This window comes from Belonocnema kinseyi, chromosome 1 (genome assembly GCF_010883055.1).
Source record: "Belonocnema kinseyi isolate 2016_QV_RU_SX_M_011 chromosome 1, B_treatae_v1, whole genome shotgun sequence".
In the NCBI taxonomy this organism is placed as follows: domain Eukaryota; kingdom Metazoa; phylum Arthropoda; class Insecta; order Hymenoptera; family Cynipidae; genus Belonocnema; species Belonocnema kinseyi.
Genome location: NC_046657.1, coordinates 36,444,098 through 36,471,420, shown reverse-complemented (window position 1 = coordinate 36,471,420; position 27,323 = coordinate 36,444,098). Strand labels below are relative to the sequence as shown.

The 27,323-nt window shown below is 33.8% G+C and overlaps 1 protein-coding gene across 1 annotated transcript; it reads right to left on the bottom strand.

Annotated features, from left to right (window-relative positions):
* Window positions 1–4,644: 4,644 nt before the first annotated feature.
* On the bottom strand, window positions 4,645–4,980 carry LOC117177460. Its single transcript, XM_033368172.1, has one exon. The coding sequence runs from the start codon at window positions 4,978–4,980 to the stop codon at window positions 4,645–4,647; it is 336 nt and encodes a 111-aa protein (XP_033224063.1).
* Window positions 4,981–27,323: the final 22,343 nt, after the last annotated feature.

The window sequence follows — 27,323 nt, the reverse complement described above, 5'->3', positions numbered from 1 at the left end:
AATTTTGATAGAACACTTTCGGCATCAGAATCTAAAGATGATTCTCTCACAGAACCGATAGCAGAATCCTTGCTTTCATTGTTTAACTTCCTGCGTTTGTACATGAGAACACGACAGCGTCCACACTGTACGTCGTTGATCGCGATTTGTTTGTCTAGAGTGGCAGAAAAAGCAATCGCTTCGTTTTTCGCTTGAACTACTTTTCTTTTGCCAGGTACGGTTTTCACGAACTTATAGCAAGAAATACATTTCAGATTTCTCGGATTCTGAACGTTATGAGAATCCATCATATCGCTTTAAGAATTGAGTAAATATACTAATACACCTCTTTTAAAGAGCAACGAGGTCTTCTGGTAATTAAATGCGGAAAAATAATGCTTATATGTCTATGTGAAACTGAGTGTTATGATATACGACAATTACACTTGACGGCACACAGAAAGAACAAAGTGAAATCCTTTCGTAATATGATGAAGGGTACAATACGTTAAAACTATAGATGCACGTATAGCAGTTGAGCTTGGATGAACATAGTCACGAGGAACTGAGATCATTCCGCAATTAAACATAAAAGTAAATCACAAATAAGAGTACAGTAGATGTGAGCATGATTAGATGCAAATATGCGCCCAATTATTGAAAATGAATCAAAACAGCAACCGGTAAGCTTTTGAAATTCGTTCATCGCAACTTTGCCGAGGTGGTCGAACTTTTCCTGGGAAATTTGCTAGACCTCTATCTAGTCCACATAAATTATGTTAAACAACTGTTGCACAGGGGTTTTTCAATCTATAGAATATCACACAATCTTCATTGCTATCAGGTCAAATTTATAGTCTCCGAAAAATCTACCTTTTCAACAGGTACAAGTCAAAGGAAAAAAAACTGCTTTGGTCTACATTTTATTGTGTAGCTATATGTTCACTACAGGTACTTTCACCTTTTACATCAAGTAAATTTGGAATACAATGCGTTCGAAAATCCATTTTTTCCGTCTTGCTTTTCAGGAGTAACCCTAATAAAATTTTTAATTCGTTATATTTTCACTATCATCACAAAGGATTGTAGGTACGTTTGCAATAATCACTCTCCATTTCCAACGAAAAATTTGTGTATTTTCGGCCTTTCTTCTCTGCGTGAACAGAGAAACCAAAAAATTGTGAGATCCTTTTCATGATAGTTTTTTATTGTCTGATTATCTGAAAAATTGACCAAAATACTTTTCTTGGTTTGAGTAGTCGTCAGATGTATAATCTCGTTACTGAACCTTTACGAAGGCTTTTCCAGAATTTTTCCACCCTATTTTTTCTACAACCACCTGCTTAATTTATTACTTGACATCACAATTGGCTAGTTAACAATATCATCTACTTCTGGCATTTAACTGCTTTACACACTGCATGACATCTACTCAGTCTATGCTTTTGAAACATGTGGACCTTTATGTAATTATTGGAAAACGCACATTCTCAGGTGTAATTTATGGTATGCTGTTGTTAAAGACATATTCTTTTGTGGAATTGCTGGAAAAATCAGAACTTCTGGACAAAATAGGAAGTCTTATGAGTAATTTATGGATGCAGGTGTGAGTTGCATATTTTTTGGTGATATTTCTGGAAAAGCGGACTATTATGTGTGATTTATGGGATGCAGGTGTTGAATAATTAATCTTTCCATAAAAATGAACTGACGTTTCCCATACATTTTTAATAAATAAATATATTATGGATTGCATCGGAAATAAATGAATTTAAAATTCCGCAATGACGTTGGTGACGAGAATATTCCATTCCCTTTTAATGTTTTAATATGAATAATTTATTCTTCATTTAGAAGATATTTTCTTTAATAGAATCCAAAACATGCATTAGGAAATTTCATCAGAATGATATGGGTGAAAAGAAATTAGACTACACTATTTACTTTACTGGTAATACTTATAGGAGTACAAGTGTAAATCGTGGATATTATTGGATATTCTTTTCACTCTTTCCACTGAAATCTGACATATTTATTTGTTTAAAAAATATAATCTTTTTGGGGCGCCTTGGCATGGCTTAGGGGGCGCCAACCAAGGGGGCGCAGCCAGGAAACCCCAGCTGCGCACCCATGCCAGTCCGCCACTGATCTCCGGTAGATATGGATTTTTTATGTGTAATTTATAGATGTGTAATTTTCATGTGTAATTTGTAGGGCACACGTGACCTTTTGTGTAATTGTTTTGGATTTTTTTGGATCTATCTGAAAAAAGATAAAATTAATCTAAAAAATAGGTAGTTTATCTGACGTAAATATTTGTTTGACACAGGTTATTTCAGGCTATACACAGAAAAAATGTCCTTCGCAAATTTAAAAATCCACGCGGTATTCAATTTTAAATGTTTTTTCTTTATTTCACTAATTTTGAACCCAAAAATCACTCACCTACACTCACTGAATACACAGTCTGCACATTGGTTAGTTTATACCAAATAGTGTTTGTTTACAATTTTTGAAGTACTCATCAGGGTCGATAGAAAACTAAAGATTTGTTCAACAAAAGTAAGGCTAACTAACCAAAGTGCAGACTGTGTATTCCGTAAGTGTAGGTGAGTGATTTTTGGGTTTAAAATTAGTTAAATAAAGTGAGAATATTTAAAATTGAATACCGCGTGGATTTTTTTTAATTTATGCAGGATATTTTTTCTGTGAAAATAGACGCAGCCTTCTGACATACAACCTATGTCAAAGAAATATCTACGTCAGATAAACTTTATCTTTTCTTCAGATAAATTTTATCTTTCGTTAGATAAACGTGATAAAGCGTTTTTATCTTTTTGAACGATAAAATGTATTCCTGGGGTTTACTGTGATACTAGATGTTGTACTCGATCCACGAGAATAACAATTCTCAATGTAAAGTATAATTTTTCCATAAAAATTATTATTCGGGGTTGAAACGAGGTGTTTTCGAAAAAATTTAAATTAGAATGAAAACCAGGAATTTCACAACTGAATTCTAGTTCTTACAATTATCAGTTCAAATAAAGAATTTTCGAAAATAATCAAAATTCTGGATTTGAGCAGCGAACATTTCGAAAAGCATTAGAATTCTGCATTCAAACCGGAAATTTTTAACAAATTCTGAGCTGGAATTATAATTTAAAATTGTTAAAAATGGCATAATTTTGAACATTTGTATTTTTGGAATTAAATCTGAATCTTTGAACTGTACAATTTATAAAAGTTTTAAATTTTTTAATCTGAAATTTAATCTGCTTTTAATTTAAAATTGTTAAGTTGAAAAGTTTTAGTACCTTCTAGTTTATACGTGTGAATTATTAAGTATTTGTATACATTATTGTTAAGAGAAAAAACTTTTTAACTTCAATCTTTATAATGTTAAATGAAAGAGTTTCACTCTGAGTGCTTTTATTTGCAGTTCAGTTTTTAATTCTTTAAACGGAACCATTTTTAGAGATAGTTTTCGATTTTTCAAATTTAATTGACCGTGCAAATGTTTGCGAACTGGTAAATGATCGGGATTTTTTTTTAATAAAACGGCCATCCTACATTTTTGTTGAGAGTTTCTTTTGTTTACTTGTAAATTAAACTGTTTGGTTTCAGATTCACTTTCTTATTAAAATTTTGTCTAGCCTATTCTGTAAAGAATAAATCATTACAAGCATATTTTTTTGGGATACTCAACAGGAAATAAACATCATCGCCTGGCTGAGCCAATTCAGAGAACGGTGATGATTCATCAGTCATAGTAAACACTATACACAATTTCCGTCTAAACAGCAGATTACCTGGAACGCGGAAGATTGTAGAAACATTGACTTTTATTGCATTGAGCAGTTTTTTCTAAAATTCGAAAAGATGAAGGTGGTTTATACTTTGGTCTTCTCTTCGGTGATAATCCTCAATTGTATTGGTGATTATAATAATACATTATAACTATAATTTATAAAAATTTGAGCTTCACGCTGTTTAACCTTCCTCCACTCGCGCCTCCCGGTGGAACACTTCCGCTCGCGTAGGCGGCAATTTGGCCGCTCACGAATTTTCGTAGTTTTCTTGTAGAAAAATGGTCCCTTTTGACTTTTACTAATGATCCTGGTTTAAAAAACTATTCGTCATATCTGAACACATGTTTATTAAAATTCTTTGGCAAAAATAATTATAGGAAACATTTTTAAAAAATATGAAAAGTAGCTAACATTTTTATTTTTAGTCTTTTTAGGAGACGCTGGCTTGAACCAGATTAGAGAAATTACTTTCAAACAGAGAAAATAAGAAAATACCAAACTAACAACAAGAATAGAACTAACTCTCAAATGTAAATTAAAACACAAACTTTTGGAAATCAAATGTTTTTTGAAATCATAGGTTTCTTCCTATCACATTGGTGATCATTCATCTTTCCTGATATTTCGAGATCACAATTTTGCAGTTTTGGCATGTAATCGAAGAGATTGAGTGTCTTTTGCAAACGTTCTTGTTGCAGTGTTGGCACTCCAATTTTCTCCGGTTGTTCTTCTTCGATCTGCAGATGTGACATATCCCTCGCCTGGTTGGTACAGGATGGACTTCCGGACTTTCTATCTCTTTGTATGCTTTCAAGAACAACGACAAATCTTTCGGTACAATTTTTATGAGAGATCACAGCTTCAGGTTTTCATTCATCAACTCCAATGACAGGTCGTAAAGGTAATACTTTCTGTCGTTCTTCTTTACCTGTAGAGGGTTATTGAACTGAAAAATTCGCAAGGAGTTAATTCCTGCCAGGTCAAGCAACCGAAAGAATACAACCATCGGCCATCTCTTCGCAACTCTTGATGTGGAAATTCTAGAGCGAATCAAATCCACTGTGTCTACTCCGCCTTTTGTGAAGTTATAATCCTTGACTTGGATGGGTTTCCCGGTGAATCCGTCAATGGAGTCGCTGTCGTGCAGAGTAGATAACACTATCACAGCCTTCTTCTTTTTGGTTATCATTGAGATCAAAGTTTTATCTGGTTACCATCCAAATTGGTATTTCCGCGGCTGTGAGCTTTTATTCACAGTCACGAATTCGAGAGGGATTTCGGGCTTATTCTTCCTCATAGTTCCCAAAAATGTTAGTTTCATGGAAAGGAGCTGCTCTACCAATGGATAACTTGTAAAATAATTATCGGTTGTAAGGTTTCGTTATTCGGCTGTATGCCGCAATACACTTCCAGATCTGATGTATAAAACGTACGAGCATCGGTGAGGGCGTACATTTTTACACCGTACTTAGATGGTTTTGCTGGCATATACTGGATGAAAGAAGAACGTTCTCTAAAAGTGACCAGCATCTCGTCGATAGTTTTAAATTCTCCCAAAGCAAAGCTTTTTTGGCTGTTGTCTGTAAAAGAGCTCAGAATTTCACGGATTGTAGCCAGTTTCCGCACGATTCCCTCTTTTCACAGCCATCTAAAAGATTGCACCGAATAGTGCTAATATTTCGGTAACCGTTGTAGGCCTGTAGTCTCTCTCTCACTCTCTCGAACTGTAGCTTCACTCTCATTGGCAAGCCTTATACGTTCAAGTCTTTTCTTCTCAATGAAAATATTTGTGTAGTTAACAATCTCTTCGACAACTTCCACAGTAATTATTTGGAAGAAACATTCTAAGCGGGTTCGGCATTGGCGAGCTTGGCCCTTAGGGCCAGGGAGAGTTTTTATTATGTCCTTAGTCCTAGTTCTTGAACGTAGAGTCATGGAGCTGTTGGCCCAAATCATGTTTTTGTCTTTGCCTATGTAAAATCTCAAATCCTCATCCCCCTTTTCTACACCACAATCCTCACCATCACTCAAGTGAACATCTATGTCACTGTTCTCCTCGTCTATTTCAATTACCTGGGGCTCATAGTCTGGCTCTTCTGTGTCGTCATTGTCACATTCTATCCGCGATTCTTCCACATCTCGTGCTGTGAACTCTTGTTCAACAGCTTCCTCGTTCTCATCTTCCTCTAGCTGAGCGAGGAGTTGAGAGATTTCTCATTCGGTAGTATAATACTTCCGAGCCCTGTACAAATGAACAATCCAACACTGAGATTTACTTCCCGAGGTTCGGAAACAACAAAAATATCAACAAAAAATACTGAACTTTGTATTTATCAAGCTCTCAACCGCAAATAATAATTGAAGATTATATAGTATAATAAATACTAATGATATATGTGAAATAACAATGAATGCAACCGTGAAACTTGAGCAAAAATCGGGAGAAATGCACTTACATTCCGTCAAAAAGCTGTGACGAAAAAAACAATCACGGTTGCTTGCGTAGGCGGCAGAATGGCCGCTCGAGTTTAGGTCCTGCACTCACGAAGTCTGAAAAAGCACTGGGACGACCCAGACGACTGAAGAAACTTCTCCTATGCTCTATCTGGTGGTGGATGCTCTAACTTGATATTACAATGCCCTCAAATGTTCAAATTCACACAAAAAATAAAAATTAAAAAATTAATTTTAACTATTTTTGTGCAATTGAATTTTTGCCTGGCTGCGGCTTATTACAAATTTTCTAAAAATGATTGTATTTTAATAAATTTCTAAACATTTTTCCAGGAAAATATTCTCTACAACTCTACGGTTTCCAATTTTTAAACTGAATTTTTCCTTGGCTTTTATGGCTTCTTTCATGGGTCTAAATCCTTAAAACAATTTTTTTAAAAGAAAATTTCGTTTAAACAAGTAATTAAATTTGAAAATTATTTAGTTATTTTTAAAATTTACACAAGAGAGTTGTAGATAATGTCTTTCGAAAAAAATTAGCCGTCATTTATTAGAATGCAATTATTTTTGATAAATTCGTGAAAAGGGAAGGTCAAAAAAAATCTAATTGCTAAAAACATGGTTTAAATTTTTTTTTTATGAATTTAAATATTTTTTATAAAAAATAATGTTCTTAAATTTGAATGGTATCAGTCATTAAAGATGAAAGGTAATTTTTTCAGCTAAAAATTCAACTATTTCGTTGAAAATTTACTTCATTTCGTTAAAGGCTTATAACTCTAAATTAAACAAATATACTATTTTTTATTCGAAATTTATATTTTTTATTTGTAAGTTTATCTATTTTGTTGCAAATTTGTATTTTTTGGTATAAAATTAACCTTATGTTTCAAAATTCAACTATTAGGCTGCAAATGTAACTATTGGTTTGCCAATTACATTGAAAGTTCTAATACTTGTAAAAAAATGCACGTAATGTAATTCCAGAAATATAGCAAATATAAAGTAAATATAGCAAATATAGCAAATAAAAATTCAGCTAAACTATTTTTGCTAGGCTATTGATCTTTTTTAGTTAAAAATTCACTTATATTGTTGAAAACATGTATGGTAAACAATTAAGCTCTATTTTGTGGATAAATTCTTTTTTAGAGTTTATTATTTTTATTGAAAATTAAGTAATAAAATGTTACATTAATAAATCTTAAATTTTCGTCAGTTCTATTATGCACCTAAAAGTGGCTTTCCTTAACACTGCTGTTTAAATAAAACCCAATAATTCAGAAATAAATCTTTAAGTAATAAAAAGTGAATAATAATTGATTTTACAAAACAATTCTAAATCCGTAAAGAATTGAAAACTTCCAGATTTTAACGTTAAAAATGAAATTGCTCCAATTCGAAAGTTTTAGTCATTAACAAAATATAAACGTGTGATTGAAACTTTATAAACTATTTTAACTTCAAAATAACTCTATAATAATACATTCGTAATCAAAATCTTTAATTGAATTTAAAATATTGTTTCAGACAATCTTAACTGTTCTATTTGAAAAAATGTTTAGATTTTAGGTGAAATTTCAGAATTGTGATGTAAAAATAACAATTGAACAGCCTTATTTAAAACAAAATGTAGATTTTTACGTAAATTACAAAAATTGAAAAGCTTTTTTAAAGTTGTGAAAGCCTTCAAAAGAATAAAAACATGACTACTTTTTGATATTTTTTTATTCAAGGTTTATCTAATTGAAATTAAATTAAAATCTTCTTAAATATTTTTAGAAATTTTAGGAAATCGTTTGTTATGTTTAAAAACCTTTTCCAATTTTCTCTTGAAGTTCATTTTTGAAAATAAATTATTATTTAAATTTATCACACGAATATAAGAAATTAAAAAATATATATTTTCAGACATTAAAAATCTTCTAATTTCTAAAAAATTATTTAAATTTTTCCTGAATTTTTTAAATTCATTCTGCACAACTGAAAACATTTCCTTCAAAATATTTCTGATTTTTCTTTGTCTATTTTATAAATCTTATAAGATCTTTTTGAACAATCTCTTCAAATTCATTTTTCGAAATAAAAAATTATTTGAGTTTTTCTTAGGAACTTAAAAAAATGTCTTTCATTTTCGTGAACACAATTTTTTTCTAAAATGATATAATATGGGATCAATGCAATTTTTTTTATTTTCGTTCACATTCTAACGAAATATAATTTACCTTACAAATTCGTAAATCTTGAAAAAATAAAAAAAATAGTCTGAAATCTTCGATATTTTTTTAACCCACATTTTAAAACATTTCAAACTTAAAAATATTCTTTTAAAATAAAACCAAAACCATTTTTCCTCCGATTTTTTGTAATTATTGAAAAGCTTCTAACTCTTTTATTCGGGGTCTTCGGGTGTTCTCTCAGTTCACTTTTATAACCTGATTTTCACACCAGTGCGTAGGGCATATTCTAACGGTCAGTTCTGACCAAAAGGTCGATTCTAGAAAAAAATGGTCAGTTCTAAAACTTGATAATGGTCAGTGCAAAAGTACAGTTTAGAACGTAACGGCCATGAAAAGTCATTCATGGAAGTGATTCGATAAAAAAAAAAATAAGAGAACAAGATTACCACGAAAATGTACTGTGTCATTTTCACAATAATTATATAAATAAACCATTTTCTTGATATATTTTTAAGACTTTGTAACGGCTCATCATGACAAAAGACATATAACAGTCGAAACAGCTAGAACAAAGTAGGTACCCTGTAGTAAGGGACGCGCCAATCGGGCAGCCGACTGCAGATTGGTCGAGCGAGAAGAGAGAGAAACTCTTCTGTTCCAAATCACGATAGTATACCAAAATTGACTACAGCTTCGCGCTTCGGTATGCGAATAGTGCTAGTTGACATCTTGAAGTGGTTAAGGACCCTGTCGCCAAACAGGAAGCTGAGTGCGGATTGGTCGAGCGAGAAGAGAGCGATACTTTCGTTCCGTTAGAAGATACTGTACAGTAACTGAAATTTACTATAGCTTCACGCTGCGGTACCTTCGATATGCTTAGTGTTTGTCCTTTTTGTTGCCGTTTAAATACATAGCGCCTTCTACCGCTGGCTCAAACTTCCGTTCCAACTCCCCCCTCCACATAACCTTTGGTGCGTCCCTCACTACTGGGACCCTAGAACAAAGTTACTACTAGCCGCACTAGGTACAGTCTCAAGGCTAAAATGTGAACGATTTTAAATGATTTCTATCTCCCCTAGGTGGCGTCTGTGTTGATGCTTGTGTGGTAGAAGAAGAAGATCAGGAATATAGGAACCTGGCGGACATGTAAATAACGAGTGACTGATTATATTTATCACGTCTCCAAATTATTTACATTTTCTGTTTGAAACAAATTTACATTATTTTTATTTGTAAATTGAAAAAGAGACCGATCTGTTCGAGTAGTCAAGTGTTGGGCTTAATGTCTCTGTTGAAATATTCTTTTCATTTAGAATTATGGGAAGAATATTTTTCACAAGCACACCATTTCATGTAATATCACAAAACTCAATGGATTTTTGATCATGCGCTATTTTATGTTTTTCTATATTGCATACAACGGTTTGTTTATGTAAATTATTCTTCCTGCAAATCTAAATTAAAAAATATATTATAATTTGCATGGTATGGGTGGAGGAGCGAGGTGGAGGGGTTGCCGGAATAGAGCTGTAGTTTGTTCTATCTCCACTAGATGGCGCTACTTCGTTACTTTACTAAGTTCATATTCTTTAACATGGGACTGTAAGCTGTGTGCTACTGGCGCAGCTGCATGGCCGTTTTCAACAAGTTGGCCATTTTCCAACTCTCGGTGACAGGAGGCTAATCGTAACAAGTTGTTTTTACGTATATCAGGTTAGGTGGGCGAAATTAAAGATTCTAAGATTTCTGAATGCCGAGGGTCAACAATAATATCAATTGCATGGCAAAAAACTTGATGGTGAACAATCAATTTTTTCACATTGTAAAAAAAAAGAATTATGTTTCGTCTAATGCAAATGGTATTATTATTTGTCCCATGACGTGCGGACATCTTGGCAGCTGACGTCACGAAAAAAAAAACGAGGTTCACGTCGATGGATGTTACGTCGATGGAAAACAATACAAAAAGTGGCCGTAAAGTTTTAAAGTAAAATTAATTGAAAAATTCTTAGGTTAATCATTTTCTGCGGCTCTTAACCAAATTCTAATCTTTTACTAACTACCTTCTGTTTCGAAATATGAAAGTTATTACTGTTTACAATCAAAACTTAGAAAATGAGTAGTCAGAAACATTTTCTTTAACCCGACGTCCAAGCAGGGCTAAAAAATGTATTCATAATTGTCAAACGACGGCTTCGTATGTATCGACCTAACCTCGAAAATATTTTTAAAGAAACTCATATCTGCATACATATGTAGTGTATACTGCATTAAAATTGAAATATTAAAAATGAAAATTGTACTGTCTGAGTCGACTTTTAGGGTTCTTAAACATAAATTTAAAAATAGTTCATTATTTATTTCCTACATGACTTTAAACTTCACTTCTGTCATGTGTAGACATCTGTCAAAGCTATTTTTTGGGTGCATAATATTTTTTTACTCTGTCTTACAATATTATAAACTAATTTTTACTGTGGAATTTGTCCTGAGGTGCTAAAATGAAGATCTTTACCAAGTTTTACAATAACACAACCTGTGGTTTTAATAATATAATTTACGGACACCAAAGTGCCCTGTCTGTGGAGAATTACCCATATATCAGCAATCTTTTATCAGAATCATCAAAAAGGCCAGCAAACGACTGGAGACCACCTTCTCCGCCAAATCATGAGGGTTTGACTCCAGATGTTCTAGCAACCCTATTCAATGATTGGCGTTCCCGAGAATATACATATGGCGATGATCTTGGACATCATACGTACGTGCCTCCGATTCCTGCAGAATATTATAACGAGCATCATCAACTCTTACCTGGACCACAGGGTGAGTTGGTAATTTATGTATTTTTTGTTGAGAATTCAAACCCCCAAGCCCGGTAACTTTCGAGCCCATAACCTGAGACTCCAATAACCCGGTTTCCTCTACCCCCAAACCCGGTTACGTGCGTATCATTGAGCTTAAACCCCTACAATCCAATTTCCTTAACCCCCGATCCTTGTTACCTACTCCGCCCTAACACTTCAAAATGGCGGATCCAAAATGGCAGCCATATTGAATTTTCAAAATCTGACTTCATATTCTTAATGAGCAACCTCAAAAACCTATATATAGATTTTTTCGATCGAATACGATCACGTATACTAGATCTGGTCTCTGGTTCCGGACCTTTGTCAAATTTTGTCGGCCTGTGTAATCTAGCAGATGACGTGGTTTGCGACAGCAAAAGATTTGCTTAACATTATTTATGACATTTAAGTAATCAGGCGACTAGTTACATTAAAAAAAAGGAAGTTTAACAATAAATTCAAGGGACAATGGGAAATCCATCCTTCGTAGATTGCAACAGTATCATGGAAACACGATAATTGGGGAAGGGGGGTTCAGTTTTAGTGTGCGACAAGAAAATAGGCAGAAAGGTACAAATACGCAATTCCAACAAAACAATTCACAATAAAATTAGTTCGACATAAAACAAGGTGGTCACAATATTTATATACTTTCGAAACGTAGCTAATCGTGTGCAAACTTGTGATTTTACTGCAATATAGATTTTGGCCTTTCTCGGCCAACGACAATAATTATCTAAGGACTTTCATTGTCAATAACAAATTTTAGACTTAAGGGGACATTCAGGGTCAACTAAGTTAGAGAAAGTAATTTGTATAGTTAAGAACGCAACAATAATCAAATTCAATTAGAAGACGATTATAAATAATAACAGGTTTCACACGAAATTATACCAGACAGATATACCGGTCTGATTCGACGAAGCTGATCAGGGTACACCGGGTTGATACACGGCACTTGACACGTGACTTTTAGAGAACTACGAGGTCTGTTAAAAAAATACGTGGACTGTTTGAATTTCGCGGCTCGAGTTGGTTTCAGAAGAATCCGCTTGATGTCGCTAAGTGCGTACAGATCAGCTGCTTAAATCGCGGTATTCCAGTCGCAGATATCTTCTTATGTTGATAGGCTACACGGTTTTAAGTAAAGAGTGTTTTTCAAGGATGGCCGACAGTCGATTGACGATGATGAGCGTCCTGGTCGTCCTTCAACGTCAACTGACGACCCACACGTTGACAAAATCAACACCCTGGTGCGCGAAAATCGACGTGTGACTATTAGGGAGCTTGCCGAAGAGTGTGAGATATCAGTTGGATCTTGTTACGAGATTTTGACCGAAAAATTGAAGATGCACCGCGTCACTGCGAAATTTGTGCCACACCTGATGACCGACGACCAAAAAGCCAATCGCCTCCGGGTTTGTCAGGAACTGCTTGATCGTTCAGATGAAGATAAGAACTTTTTGTCACGAATTATAACCAGTGATGAATTATGGGTTTATGGTTATGACATTGAAACGAAGGTCCAATCATCCCCATGGGTGGGTCAAACGTCCCCAATACCCAAAAAAGCTCGCCAAGTTCGGTCGAATGTCAAGGTTATGCTGACAGTTTTTTTTTATGCTAAGGGTGTTGTTTACCACCAGTACCTCCCTCAGGCTCCACCGTCAACCAAATTACTTCCATTGAAGTACTGGAACGTCTGAGGGACGCCATCCGACGCAAAAGGCCAGAACTGTGGAGATGTGACAACTGGTTTTTCCATCACGACAACGCTCCAGCTCACTCAGAACTCTTGAGTTTTTAGCCAAACACGCGATTACTGTTCTTCCCCATCCCCGATACTCACTTGACCTTGCTCCATTTTGAAGGAGACCCAGACGTGTAACATCTAAATAAAGTACATTTTTTATGACCTCAATCCGCGTATTTTTTGAACAGACCTCATATACTCCTCAGAGTCCGCAACGAAAAGAGAGTGAGTCTGGGTCTGAAATTCGGCTTAATATGCGAATTGCATGCTTGCCTTTTTTTGATTACATTACAATTATAGTCCTTACTCTCCGTAAAACTGCGTACCAAAACATTAAATAATACACTCATCGGCAACTAAACGCGGCTGTAGCGACGACGAAATCTTCTCATATCCAGGATCCTTGTAGAGTTCTACACCAGGTAAAGGAGTCAGTAGGCCAATCTCTTGTAAAAACAATATAAATATCTGTCTCAATTACATCAGAAATAGAGAAAGTAACAGAAAAACAACATTTATGAAACAACCTTGTTAAATGTAATCAATCATATCAGCATGACATTTGTTCAACCCATTCAAATCGGGTTTTGAATTATTAGATAAATTTTTTTGTGTTCTAATATAAAGCATTTCCATGAATTCTCCCATTACTTTCGGTATGCAAAATATGAACATTATACCAGTCAAACTCTGTCCAAAGAAAAACAAAGGTATTAAACGAACTATATTCCTTTAACTCTTTCTGATAATCTGCAACCAAATTATTAGTCTGTTTTTTATTTGTTGAACTCTAATCACAATATGTTTTTCAATTAACTTTTGTGAATAATGATTTAGAAAAACGATATTCCTAACAATATTTAAAATTCTTGTGTGAAATAAGGAATGGGACAAACGTACAGCTCTGTCAACTAAGTTTTTGATTACTGCAATTTCCTTTTAAGAAGGATGAGCAGAAACGAAATTTAAAATTCTAAATTAGATTAGAGATACCGGGAGAGCGGTGAGCAAACGTATAAAAGAACATGAGGATATTTAACGTAGTCAGTACTAGCTGAACATCATATCGAAACAGGAAATAACAATTTATTTGACAAAACAACGGTCATCGCAAAAAAAAACAATATCTTTCCAAGAAAACATAGAGATTAGAAACAGCGAATATAATACCAATCCGATTTGGCTTTCCGGCCTCCCGGAAAAAAGACTTGATTAGCCAATCAAGTTCGACCAGTCCCCATGGTGGGGCGCTCTGGCCAATCGCAGGCATTGTAGAGAGTATACATAAGAACAACATAACCTGATACCTCAGTTTTAGGTCAGCCCTGAAGATGTGAACTGCAATGTTCACGAAGCGTCGGCAACATTCGTAGTTTTTTACACGGTTTAAACCCGAAATATTTCTTTTTATCTATTGGCAGAATTATTGAAGAATGTAATTATAATATTTTGATACGTGAACAATCAAGATTCTCGATCAACATCTACATTACTTGGATCAGATATGATGAATTCTGTATACAACGTTAGTCTTTTTACAGAATCATCAGGAAGTGTAGAAAACAACTGGAGACCACCTTATTCTGAAAACCACTCAGGTTTGCCTGCAAATAATATAACAACCCTATACAATAATTTGCATCCTGGGGTACAGTCATATGGTCAAAATTCTGAACACCTTGCGTATGTGCCTCCAAGTCATGCTGCATATAATAATCAGTATTATCAACTTGCACCAGGACCACACGGTGAGTTAAACATTTAATTTTTTTTTGTTAAAAATTTAAACAAATTTTGGCAGAAAATTCTTTTCTTTGTTTGAAAATTAATTTCAAACGGGAAATCCAACTATTCCATTATCCGCCGAAATATAGTTTACCTGTGCGAGCCAGTCGATTCTCGGAGCTTCTAGAAAATTCGACCTGATATTATCTTTAGGTAAATTCATAGAGTTTTTCGGAATATTATCGAACATTTTATAAGACTTAACGCGACCTCGAGCGATTTCATATCCATGTTGAATATTGTTCTAGAACGTCTGAAATATGGTATCGATACGTCTTCTTGTTTCGGAGACAGCTCCTGATACACCTACTTGCGGCGCGGCGCCAATTCTCGGAAGGACTATAGAAGGGATGGCTATTAAAGAGTTTGACTATATTTGGTAGAAAATTCTTTCTTAATTTTCAGTAATTCAAAGTTACATTTTTAAAAGTAAAAGTTTGCCCATTCCATTTTTGATTAAAACTTTACCTTTTTAGTTTAAAAGTTCAACATTACCCGGATTGAATATAACATAATATTCTATTAAGTGCATCCCAGCCCTTACTCTCATTATCACTTTTTTATTTTAATTGTTGATTTATTACCGAAGTTTTATCTAAAGGCTAATTTACTTTTGGAATGGGCGGGGCCATAAAAAAATCAACGGTTTTTGACAAGGGCGTGGAGGGGGGGGGCGGTCAAAAATTACCAAAAATACGTGACAAAGTTTATGTATGATTCCTAAGCAGTCCCAGACTGATAAACATAGGTGATTGAATATGTGATGAGAACGTGTTCGTTAAAACCGAAGGAGCTTTAACAAAAGAGACTTTACAATTATTAAGTATTAAAGCAAATTATCGTAAGGAAGCCATTCTTAGTTGATTTCGTAAAAAAAAACATGGTGCTATTTGTTGAAAAATATGCAAAGTGTAACTTTTGTCATAAAAATTGTTTAAACAATTACCAAATAGGATCTATTTCAAATTAACACAAATGAAAAAATTAATTTATCTCAAATTTTCTACAAAAAAATGGATTGGTTTTTAAAAGTAATTTAATCGTCTTGCATGCATGTTTTTCTTTGTAATTTTTCTATCCTGAAAATCGTCTTTTTATTCATAAATTTTTTCAAAATTCCAGATTTTTGTTAACACACAATCCTTTTTGGTTGAAAATTAATCTATTTCGTCGAAAGTTTACTTTTTGTGAAAAATTCATATTTTGATGTTCGAAAGTTAGACTGAAATCTTTTTTGAACGAAAATGATTTCTTTTTGTTGAATTTGTCCTGTTGATTTAGAAATTTATTTGTTCTAATGAAAATTCCATATTTATTGCATTGAAATGCAGATTTAATTCTTAGTTTAAGATTAATATATTTGGTTAAAAGTTAGACTATTTCGTTGGAAACTGATATTTTTTTATTCAAAATTTAACTACAAGAACTCAGTTGTTGACAAAATATAAATTTCTAACAAAATATTAATTTTTTGCTAAATGAGTCAAAGTTTCAACAGAAAATATTCATGAATTTTCAGTCAAATATTACAGTTGTTTACGAGCCGGATTCATATTTAAGCAAAAGACAAGAAAACGGGAAAGTTTTTCCATTACAGGGAAGACAATAAATTCTCTGAAAGAGGGAAAAAATTGAAAAATGTTTCAAAAACAATGAAAAAAAACATTTAAAAAATAAGCATATAACTAAGATAAAGAAGAACAAAGAAAATATTCTTATTTATTAATGTCATTTATTTAATTATATATTATTATTATTATTATTATTCAGAAATTGCCTGTTGAATAAATAGTAATTTTGTGAAAATATTTAAGTTTATTTAAGTTTGCAAATATTAGTTTCAAAAAAGGCTACAAAAATGAAAAAAATACTAATTTAAAATAAAAAAAATTAGATTGCTTAGCAGATTTAACCCTACATTAAATGCATAAACAATGTTAAATTCGAGAATTACGAATTTTGAAATAACAAGAGTATATACCAATTTTAAAGCGAGTTAAATAAATTAATAAATTATTGTATCTCATAGATGTACATAAAATAAATCATATCTGCTTCAATTTTTTTTTGATAGACCTACATGAATTTGACTCATCATGTTTAACTGCCTTAGAGATATTTTTTCGAACTAAAGAATTCAATTTTGGTCCTCTTCTCTTGGAAAATTTTTTCTCACATTTTAAATGTATTAAAAAATCTGACTAGATTCACCTACCCGCAGACTATTGTCAACAATAAACATTTCTATTTGTTATAAATAATTTTCATTAGAAAAAGAAAATAATTATCAGAAAATACATGAATATGTTATTTTTCAAAATGTGAGTTTGTAAAATGATTTATTCAAAAAATTATGTTTGAATTTAAAAAATTATTTCGAGCAAAAGTAGATTTTTATCATAAAATAGAGATCTGAGTAATAAATGTGTCAGGTCACAGTTGTCATGCGCGCTCAGCACAGCCTAGCTTCTTTTATTCGAATTATTGAAAAATCTACATTTTATTTGATAACTGCTAAAGCTTGGAAATACATTAAAAATTATTTAAAGCTTTCCTAATATTTTTTAAATTTGCATAAATTTCGAAAATCTTCTCACAATCTTCCAGTTTGTATTTCGTCCTTTTTTATATTTTCAAATCTTTTATTACTCTTTAAAATTTATCTTTTTACAAAAGGATGGATTTTCAACAAAATAGATTGTTCGGGAATTTGACGATCTGGATAAGAATGTATCTTTTTTAGTTAAAAATTCAAGTACTTGATTGAAAGTTGAACTACTTTGTTAAAATTTCATAATTTTCTAGGATTCCCCTATTTGGTAAAAAGTGCAAACAGATGGGGATAGGTGGGGATAGATGGGAATTTCAATGCGAGAATAGTAGATAGAGGAGGAAGAATAGCGGCAGAAGAGAGAGAAAGAGAATCCAAAGATAAGTTAATGAATGGTGAGGGAAAGAAGTTGTGAAAGAGCTTGGAGGAGTTGGCACGTTTTATCTTAAACGGTAATATAAAGGGAAATTAGGAAGAAGAATACACTCGCTCAGGAGCAGAAAGTAGAATGGTAATTGATAATGTGACAATGGATGACGAGTTAAGAGAGAAGGTCAACAAAATGGAGATAGGGGATTATATGAAATCAGATCACTCTCCCTTAATAGTGAGATTAAAGGGACAAAAAATTAATAGCAATATGGATAAAAAGAGAGCAAAGGTAAAAAGAGCAGGAAAAGAGGATAAGTCAATGGAAGGAAAATAAAAGTTTAGAGAAAAGGTCAGATATATCAAAATGGGAGTGGAAAATTTGGATGAAGAGATGGTAAAAATGATAGGAGAAGTAAAAAGAGGATTAGAGTGGCGCTAACAAAAACGAAGTTACTGAGGAAGGGAATAGAGGTGGATGATATTAGGATTGTAAAGGGAAAAAGAACGTGGTCAGAAAGGAATTAAGAAACTCGGGAAAAGAAAAAAATAAGTGGAGAAAAATATAGAGAGAAAAAGGATTATACTGCGTTCTGTGCCAAAAAAAAGAGGAGAGAAATCAAAGGTTTGAGGAAGCGGCAGAAAAGGCTAAGACGGAAGCAAAGGTTTCAAATGTGGTAACTAGTGAGAGAAGAATAAGGAAACGAGTAAATCAGGATATTGAAATGGTGGAATAAAGAAACATTTTTTGGAATTGCTGGCAGGAGTAGATAGGAAAGTTAGGAAAGAAGGAAAATATGGTGAAGAAAGAGTTGAGAAAGAGGGCAAAACAAAGGAAAAAATAGGCAGTGTTAGAAATAATGAAAGATGGAAACGCAACTGGTATAGATGAGATTGCAAATGAAGTCTGGAAATATGGAGGAACGGAACTAAAGGGATGGATAATGTCTAGTAGAGTATAGAAAGGAGAGGGGTGTCCACAGTTATGGGAAAAAGGAGTAGCGATACCAATAGTGAAGACAGGCAAAGCAGAGGAGGGTAAAGATTATAGGTATGTGCCGCTGATGCCAATATTGTGTAAAGTATATTTAATTGTTTTGTCGGACAGACGGAAGAAAGAAGTTAAAGAAAAAAGATAGAATCACTGAACCAGACAGTATTTAAAGAATTTAGTTAAGAGTTGAATAAATTGTTGATTCAAGAATTTTGAGGAAAAATAGTCAATTTGGTTTTATTTTTTAAATTATGACCGCAATATTGCATTTACAAATAATTTTCATGTTTTAATGACGGATTGAAAATCAGCGAAACAAAAAAATTCATGTAGAAATTTTAAGTCAACTCTTTTTTTTTTTGGGCAAATATAGTCTTCCATGTCGAACTCGCGCTTTTAAAACTCGAAATTTTTATTTCGGATTTGATATCAGTGATCCCAGTAACCTTTGAATACTCTTAATAATGAAATTCGCTTTAATAAATATAACACAGATGCACAAAATTATTTTCTTTTTTTTGCAACTTGAACTAAGTCACCATACCAATACGTTTTTGAGGTCGCTGAATCCAAATCCGAGGTTAGTCTGACCCCATAATGTCAGTATCAAGGTCAATTGAATGTCAAAGTGACGAAAACCATTAGTCGGAGAAACATCTACACTCAGACGTTTTTGGGATAGCTGAATCCCAATCTGGGGTCATTTTGAACCCACCGTATCAAGCTCAAGGAGAAGTAAAGGTCAATGTGAGAAAAAGCCATTAAATCGGCCGTTATTTTTAAGGTCACCCCAATGTCAAAATTAAGAAAACAATGGATTTGAACTTATGGGTTCGAACTAACCACGAATTCGGATTCAGCGACCACAACAACGTCTAAGGGTAGTATTCAATCGCCTTTTTCTCAAAACCCATCAGAGCTACGTTAATGTACAGGCCATATTCGAAATCAGAATTCAAGAATCTGTCTAAGAGCGTATTTAAAACATAAAATATAATGTCTACATGCCCATGGTATTTGCTAAACGAAATTCTTGTACAAAAATTGCCAACTTCAACATAGCTTTTCAAGGTCAAACATGTTTTTGTAGCCTTTGTCTACATCTTTTTTATGTTTGCGAAGAACTAATCTTCTATTAAAAAACATTGACACTCGAGGCAATTTCTGTCAAAAGTTCGTCGATCTGGAGTATAAATACAACAAAACCGACAACAGTGCGCCGTTCGGACTTAGTTCACGGTACGATTGTCTACATTAAATAAATTTAATCTTCTGTTTCTTGTTCCAGGGTCGAATTTACAATTCGGCAAACTTCCTAATGGTTCGGACTTTCATGGTTTCATTTCTTACCATGCTTCTGGCGGGCAGAATTCTCAAGGCATGGCACATAATCTTGCCATGTATCCTGCTCCTGCGCAGTCTTCTGCTTCCGCTGGGCCATCTCACCATCTCGGGCCCCCTGCTCCTCTTCTGGTTCCCCCGTATGCTACAGTACTCAATACTAAATTTGAAGAATTTCATTTATACAGAATTTATCCCCACAAAAATCCAGACCGGGTACTTGTACTTGTAGTATACGATTTTCGTCCCAAACAAGAAATGTTTTTAAAAACTAATAGTGGTCTTGACAGAAATAAGCCAACCGGAGCTCAAATTATGTTAGTACAAGCAAATGGTGACGGCCTTGCATTAGTGCAAAAAAGAGAAGCCGGTCCGACAGTTTTTCGTGCACTATTTACAATACCTCCCTTGCCATATGGAATACGATCGAAAGTAAACGTAAGAAGCAACAACGTTGCTCCAGTGACTCCAGAAGAAGCTAATGACGTTCCAACTAGCGTTCATCTAAATAGATTTTATACAATGCTGCCTCTGGGTGTTATATATGAGCCCGGGAAAAAGTACGATCGAAACGTTCGACGAAAAACTTGAAGCAAACTTACAAGCAACACTTTTATGAAGATTATGGATTTTTATTTCATCAAAAAATTGTGCATTAAAATGGTTCGATTTTTATGTTTAATTATTTTTTATGAATTTTAATGAGCAGCATCTCTAGTGTGTCAGTTTTCATGCTACGTCCGAGTGATGACCGACTAGATGCGTATTGAAATTTCAAAACTAAGCATTCTTAGAAAAATTTCTACATCTTGTTTAATGAAAAATTATTGAGTTGAGACTAATACTTCAACGAATTAAATATACACAAACACTTTTAAATGAAGAAAATTAATTGACAGATATAAATATTCGGTTCTTGTCAATTGTAAAATAATATGGAAAATTGTCTTATTCTCTTTAAACTTGAACTACATCGTTAAAACCTAACCTTTTGATAAAAATGTCAACATTTTTAATGAAATTTCCCCTTTTTGGGTTAGATTTGCAATGTTGAATTGAAAATTATATTTATTGTTAGAAATTATCGTTTGATTTCCGTCAGAAAACTAGCTTTGTTGCTATAAACTCATATTTTCTTGTCAAAAACTAAGATGTTTTATTGAAAAATCATATCTTTTCGCTTAATTCAACTATTTTTATATAAAATTAAATCTGTTTTAGTTTATATATTAACCATTGCAATTTCGTTCAAGAAACCTATACTTTTTGTTGAAAATTCATAAAGCTTAATTGAATGTGGAACTGCGGTATTTAAAATTCGACTTTTTTGTAGTTTTAAATTTGGCGTTAAAAGTTTACAATTTGTTTGGAAATTAACTCTTTTGTTGAAAGTGTATATTTTCGGGTTAAAAGTCATCCTTTTCTGTAGAAATTTAATCTTTTTCTTTTAAATTAAATTAAATTTTCCAATTTTTTTTCTCAACATAAATCTTTGAACTGGAAATGTAACGTTCTTATTTTCGATTTAAAACTAATTTACTCAAAATTTTTTTCATTAATATACATTAAATCTTTAAAGCAATAATTCTTTGCTTAAGTTTTCAGTGAAAGATGTGTCCTTTTTCTTTGAAATTTCCGCTATTTTATTGAAAGGTTGTTTTTTTCATAAAAAGTTTTTTTTTGATTGAAAATTATATTTTGTATTCGAAATTTAACTGTACAATTTTTTATCTGAAAGTTTTTTTTTTTCTGAAAATACTAATATTTAGTTGAACATTAAACTATTCCGTTAAAAGTTTGTATTTTCTTTGCGGCGAACATATTTTTCAAATTCAAGATAACTGTATTTATTAATTTTTTTATTTTTGATATGAAGTTCATTCTTTTCGGTAGAAAAGTCTGGTATTATTCTTTTTAAAAGGTAATAATTTCTCTACTTGCAAATTCAATTAATTTTTTTATTTATTTTTTTCACATCTTTGCATTTTATCAAAAAATAGTCTGAACTAAATTAATAGGAATTTTCTAGATAATTTAATAATTACTTGTCGACTAAAATTAAAATGTTAAAAAAAATTATCTTAACAGTTCGAAAAATACGTATAATAGTTAAAAAATAATAGGGGGTTTGATCGTTTTAAATCGACAATTCGATACATACGAGTACATGCTGTTAACTTTTTATAAATATAAGTTTAGTATTGCGCGGGTCAATTTTACGTGGTGTTTACTTTTTTTTAATTAACAGAAATGAAATCAAAAACTGTGGTGCTTTTGACTAAGTTTGAACTAATATTGAAGAATTGAAGGGTAAGTATTTCTATACGCATTTTTGTCATCAAACTCACACACTTGTGGTTTATGGTTAATTCAGGCTAATGATAAGGTCAAGTATCACAATTTTTCAAACATTTTTGTCAATTTATAATTATTTTTATTACTATCAATATTAATACATTAATTTTACTCTATTTTATTAATGTTAGTAATTATTAATAATAAATTTGATTCATAATCAATTTTTATCAATATTTATCGGAACTGCCGATTTTGCGAAGCAACTCTACATTTTCTGGATCCCAAAGTAATTTTCTGAAATCAGCGCATGAGTAATTTTTTTAATTAAACTGAAAAACCGTGATGTGTGGATTCGATTCAACGGAAAATTAATTTTGCTCGTCATTCCATTGTCGGGAAATTAGGGAGAAAACTCTTTTGCAATTTGCATCATGCGCTGGATTCGCAAAAAAGAATTGAGCAATTTTCAGAAGTTCCGAGTAGCTATCTACGTTCGAGTTATACTTGAAAAATTCGCACATCATTGCGTCGGAAGTTTTTTCAAGGAATTCAGAATCATCTTTTTTTTCTGAGAAGTTTTCCAAGTTGAAAAACTGATTGAAAAGTTTGGAATTATCAACAACGTTTTTTGAAGCAGGATACATTACAGTTTTTTTGACGTCATTATATTCAATTTCAGAATTTTTTTAAAACCTTAGCCATTCGAAAACTTTGAACTTCTGCAATGATTTTGTCCACTTTTGAAGATATTTTTCAGCAGCTTCGTATATAGAGAACGTGCTTTTGATATCCTGATTCATTGGATGGTATTCTGCTCAAAATATTCGCAACTACGTTGTTTCGTCCTTCAATACGTTGTATTTCAAACCAGTAGGAAGGCTGAAATATGGCGGCATTCCTTCTGGTCACGTTTGGTTTCGCGCTGAATAATTCCGTTCTCACGTTGAGCGGCTTGAAGCACTCCTGACCTCCATAAAAAAGAATACATCCGCAACTAAGACCGATATGACCATGCTAATGGGTTCGGTGGACCAAATTAGAAAAGATCTTTTGATTCTGAAAGGAGAAGCTGAGGCATTGAAGATCCGAAACAAAGAACTTAAGATGAGAAATGCCGTCCTAGAAGATGACGTCAACTTACTCAAGGAGATACTTTTCAAGGTCAAAGTGGAGTCGGTTGTGGTGGAATCCGTCACTCGTTTAGGAAGAAATCCAGATTCTAGACCAGTACTCATTAGGCTAGGCTCGCAATCGCAAAGATATCGAGTTTCTAGAATGGCTAAGGACTTTTCGAGTATGGGTCTTTCAGTGACTAGCGATGGGTCAAAGGAATAGAGAGTAAGACCGCCAAAACGAGATGGGTCTGGATCTGATTCAGCTTCCTCAACTGGCGAAGGCAATTGGTTCAGGACCCACTCATCTAATCAAGTCAAGAAATCGAAACCCCGAAGAGACACCAGAAACTGTCGCAAGAAGAGCGAATGACACAGTTGTGAAGGCGGGAAAAGACATTCGGATTGTTTTCTGCAACTCTCGTGGGTTCACTCATCTGGGAGACATCTCAACGTCCATTTCAGACAAAGACATACTTTGCACATGTGAAACGTGTCTTCTGACGGCTCCTGTGGCCTCCCCCTTTGGGCGGCTAGAGGAGTCATATCCTTCTATTCCTGTAATACTGGGTGGTTACAATTCAAGATATTTTTATGTCTAAGAAATCCCTCTATTTAATCCTAATTGTCTAATCCTGACTAATTTAATTCTGAAGGCCCAGAACTTAATCTTTTAAATTTAATCGTTTTTACTATTTTTAAAGCTTTGTAAAATTTCTAAACTGTTATGGATGTTTGAGCTCTTCTGGGATTTAATCCGATTTTCCTAGAATCACAAAATCCACATATTTAAATTAGTGAATCATTTTGACTTGATTGTATGGCATTCTAAAATCAAGAATCTCTTTTTGGAATTATCTCCTAAATGACAACGGGTTGAAATTCCTACTCAGATTTCTTAAAATTATAGAAAACTGTTCCCCAAAATTTGACTCTTTTAATGTTTTAAGATCTGTGAACACACTTTCGAAGTTTAAAATAATTTTAATCCTCGTATTATCTTTTTTGAACTTAATAATCGTTCTTTTACTAAAGGATATTATTCCTCTGTTAAATCCTGGACGTTCATAGCTAGAAAGAAGAATCTTATTTCAAACCTAAGGAATGCTATTAATTTCTCTCGAACGAGTACCGAGCTCGTTTTCGCGTTCTCACGAAAGCAGCTGCTGGTAGTGGTGTTGAGTGAAGAGTGCACTCCCTCGATCAGTCTGCGTATCATGTAGGTCTCTCTATTCATCAGACCCGTTCATCCCCTCTCTATTTTATTAACGAATGCGCACGCAATTGTCGATTTTCTTTCAGTTAGATCTCGTTTCATGTAATAGCTTTATTCTTAAGATGAATATAATTCTTTCAATTATAAATTCACGAGAGGTCATTCCGTGGCGTAATATACATATTGGTCTCCCATTCTGAAAGTATAATTCTATTTTCATTTCAACAGATATTCTTAACCGCTGCACATGCAATTGAAACTTCACACTTTGCTTTAAATGATGTTCTGCCTGACAAAAAGCAGGTATACTTACAACGTAAGTCATCAGTGTAGTGGCATTTTCGTTTAGAAATTTTTTCTGCTGCCCTTTGAAGGTGATAGTATCTAAAAAATTCTCGAATTAGTTTTATTTCATTTTTTATAGATACAATGTCACAAATGACGAAAATACAAAAAAAAAAACATTCAGAAAATAACATGATACGTTTAATCAATTTACCTGGGCCTTATTTTTACTGCATTTTCGTTTTCATGATCATGATACTGGATACACAATGACGTTTTAATCCCGAAATAGCCAATTGCTCGAAACAGCTCGAAATAAAGTTATAGTGGCGAAAAAATGGTTCACAAGCTGCGAAGTTTTCACTTTTATCGTGCAATATAACCCTAAACTGCAGCTGAACAGAATGTTAGAACATGACGTTTTCACTGGAACTAACGCGCTGATGCGCGTGCTCACAGCCGCAGCCTGGTTACCAACCTTTCCAGCTTAAGTATCACTAAATGATTATATGTGATGTTCCGCGAAAAAATGGACCTTAAGGTTAAAAAATAAATTTTCAGGTTTTTGATGCAATTAACAGTTTTTGAAACGCTTTTCCATATTAAAAAAGAATTCAATTTTTATCTGCGAAATTGGGATTTTTCTTAAGCTGCAAAGTGAATCCTGAATCACGTATTTCGACGCGTACGGATGGCCCGAAAAATCAAGCCCCACCACTTTCTATACATCTTTCCGTTCCGTGTCCGTGTTACTCGAGAGCTCGCCTGACTCTCTGAACGCAGAGTGACAAGATGTAGTCGTAAGTAGAGGGGATGGATTCTGGCGATTGTCCCCACTCTCTGAATGTCTGACTTCGACCATTCCTTCAATCACATCTACTCAAAAATTAGCCTGTTAACCCTAAGGCCCCTTTCCTTCCGGAACGTCACATATTATGTGTCAAGAAAGTGCACTATATGTCACTACATGATACGATATGATTTCATGCATTCACCTGTACCACGCAACAGGCGCATTGTAGAAAAAAAACCTGTCAAAGGTCAGCTTTGAAAAAAATCCGGACAAATCAGGAGATTGAGCAAAAATCAGACAGGACACTTTTAGTGGACCCTAAAATCAGGACATGTCCCGCTAAATCCGGACGTCTGATCACCTTATTTTAGAAGCATGTTGCGACGCTAACCTAAAAATAGCACATCTGTCTGGCCTACTATTTGGAAAATTAATATTGTACCAAAAAAAGACATATTTTAATTTCAGGACGATTATTTGGTTAGAAATGTATGTATTTTGTTTTCAAAAAATTCGTGTTTTTTTACAAGCCCTTTTGGTTAAAAATGTATCTAAATAGTTAAAAATGGATATAGACTATTAAAGATTCACATTTTTTATAGACAATTGATCTCTTGGGTTGAAAATTTAAGAATGCAGTGAGCAATAATAACAACCTTAAGGGAAATAATAATAATCCTACCGAAGGTATTCTCGCGTTGATATCACAATAGGGCTTGAGCTGTTCTATAATGAATGTGAAGGCTATATTGCTGGCAGCAATGCTACTAACAGAGTTTCCCATGCTATACAGGAAGCTAATGAAGAGAAGAGAGACTGAGAAGAACACAAAAGCCCATAAATGATAATGGAGAGGATTTTCAAGATTTTCAAACGCTTGTTACATCGCGAGGATCGTCGAAGCTCCCCTGGAGCCGCCGTTGGAGACCACAGCATGCGAGATGCTGGTGATAGTGAGTTGCGAGATGGTCAGTCAGATCACACTAATCAAACAGCTGGCCAGCGAGAATATCTGTGACAAACGGTAAGCAGTGGAACACATGGGTACGGCACTCAATGCATTTCAGAGAGGTCACTAAGTTTCGGACAAGCGCGCCCTCGTGGAGTCCCCGGAAACTAAACTTTCAGTGAACCTACCGTTCTTGCTACGAAAAGTTTCAGTACCCTATTATTTGTCTTGTCAAGTGAGCCCAGCTTCGTGCATGCGCAATAGATGCTTTCTACTGCTGCGCCTCTCGTAGACTCCCCAGAAAGCTTACTATTTCCTACGCCCCGTTTATACGATTAATGCGAGATAAAATAGGGTATATTGCCAAACTCATGGTCTAACATCAACTGTGTCTGCTGAGGATGCTTTGGGTAGTGTCAGTTATTAGCAGCCAACCAATTTAACAGAAATATCCAGACTGTGTCGACTCTCCGGCGTGCGTTTGACCACTTGTAGCGACACCAGCCCATCCACAAGGAAATCGATGACTAAGATGTATCTATGTGTTCGTTCACGTATGTGTGTATATTATTTGAATGCGTTGCATGAATTAAAACCGGAGAA

Bases quoted from the DNA above. Each gene is read 5' to 3' on its own strand.
- LOC117177460 (XM_033368172.1), bottom strand. From the start codon at position 4,980: ATGATAACCAAAAAGAAGAAGGCTGTGATAGTGTTATCTACTCTGCAC.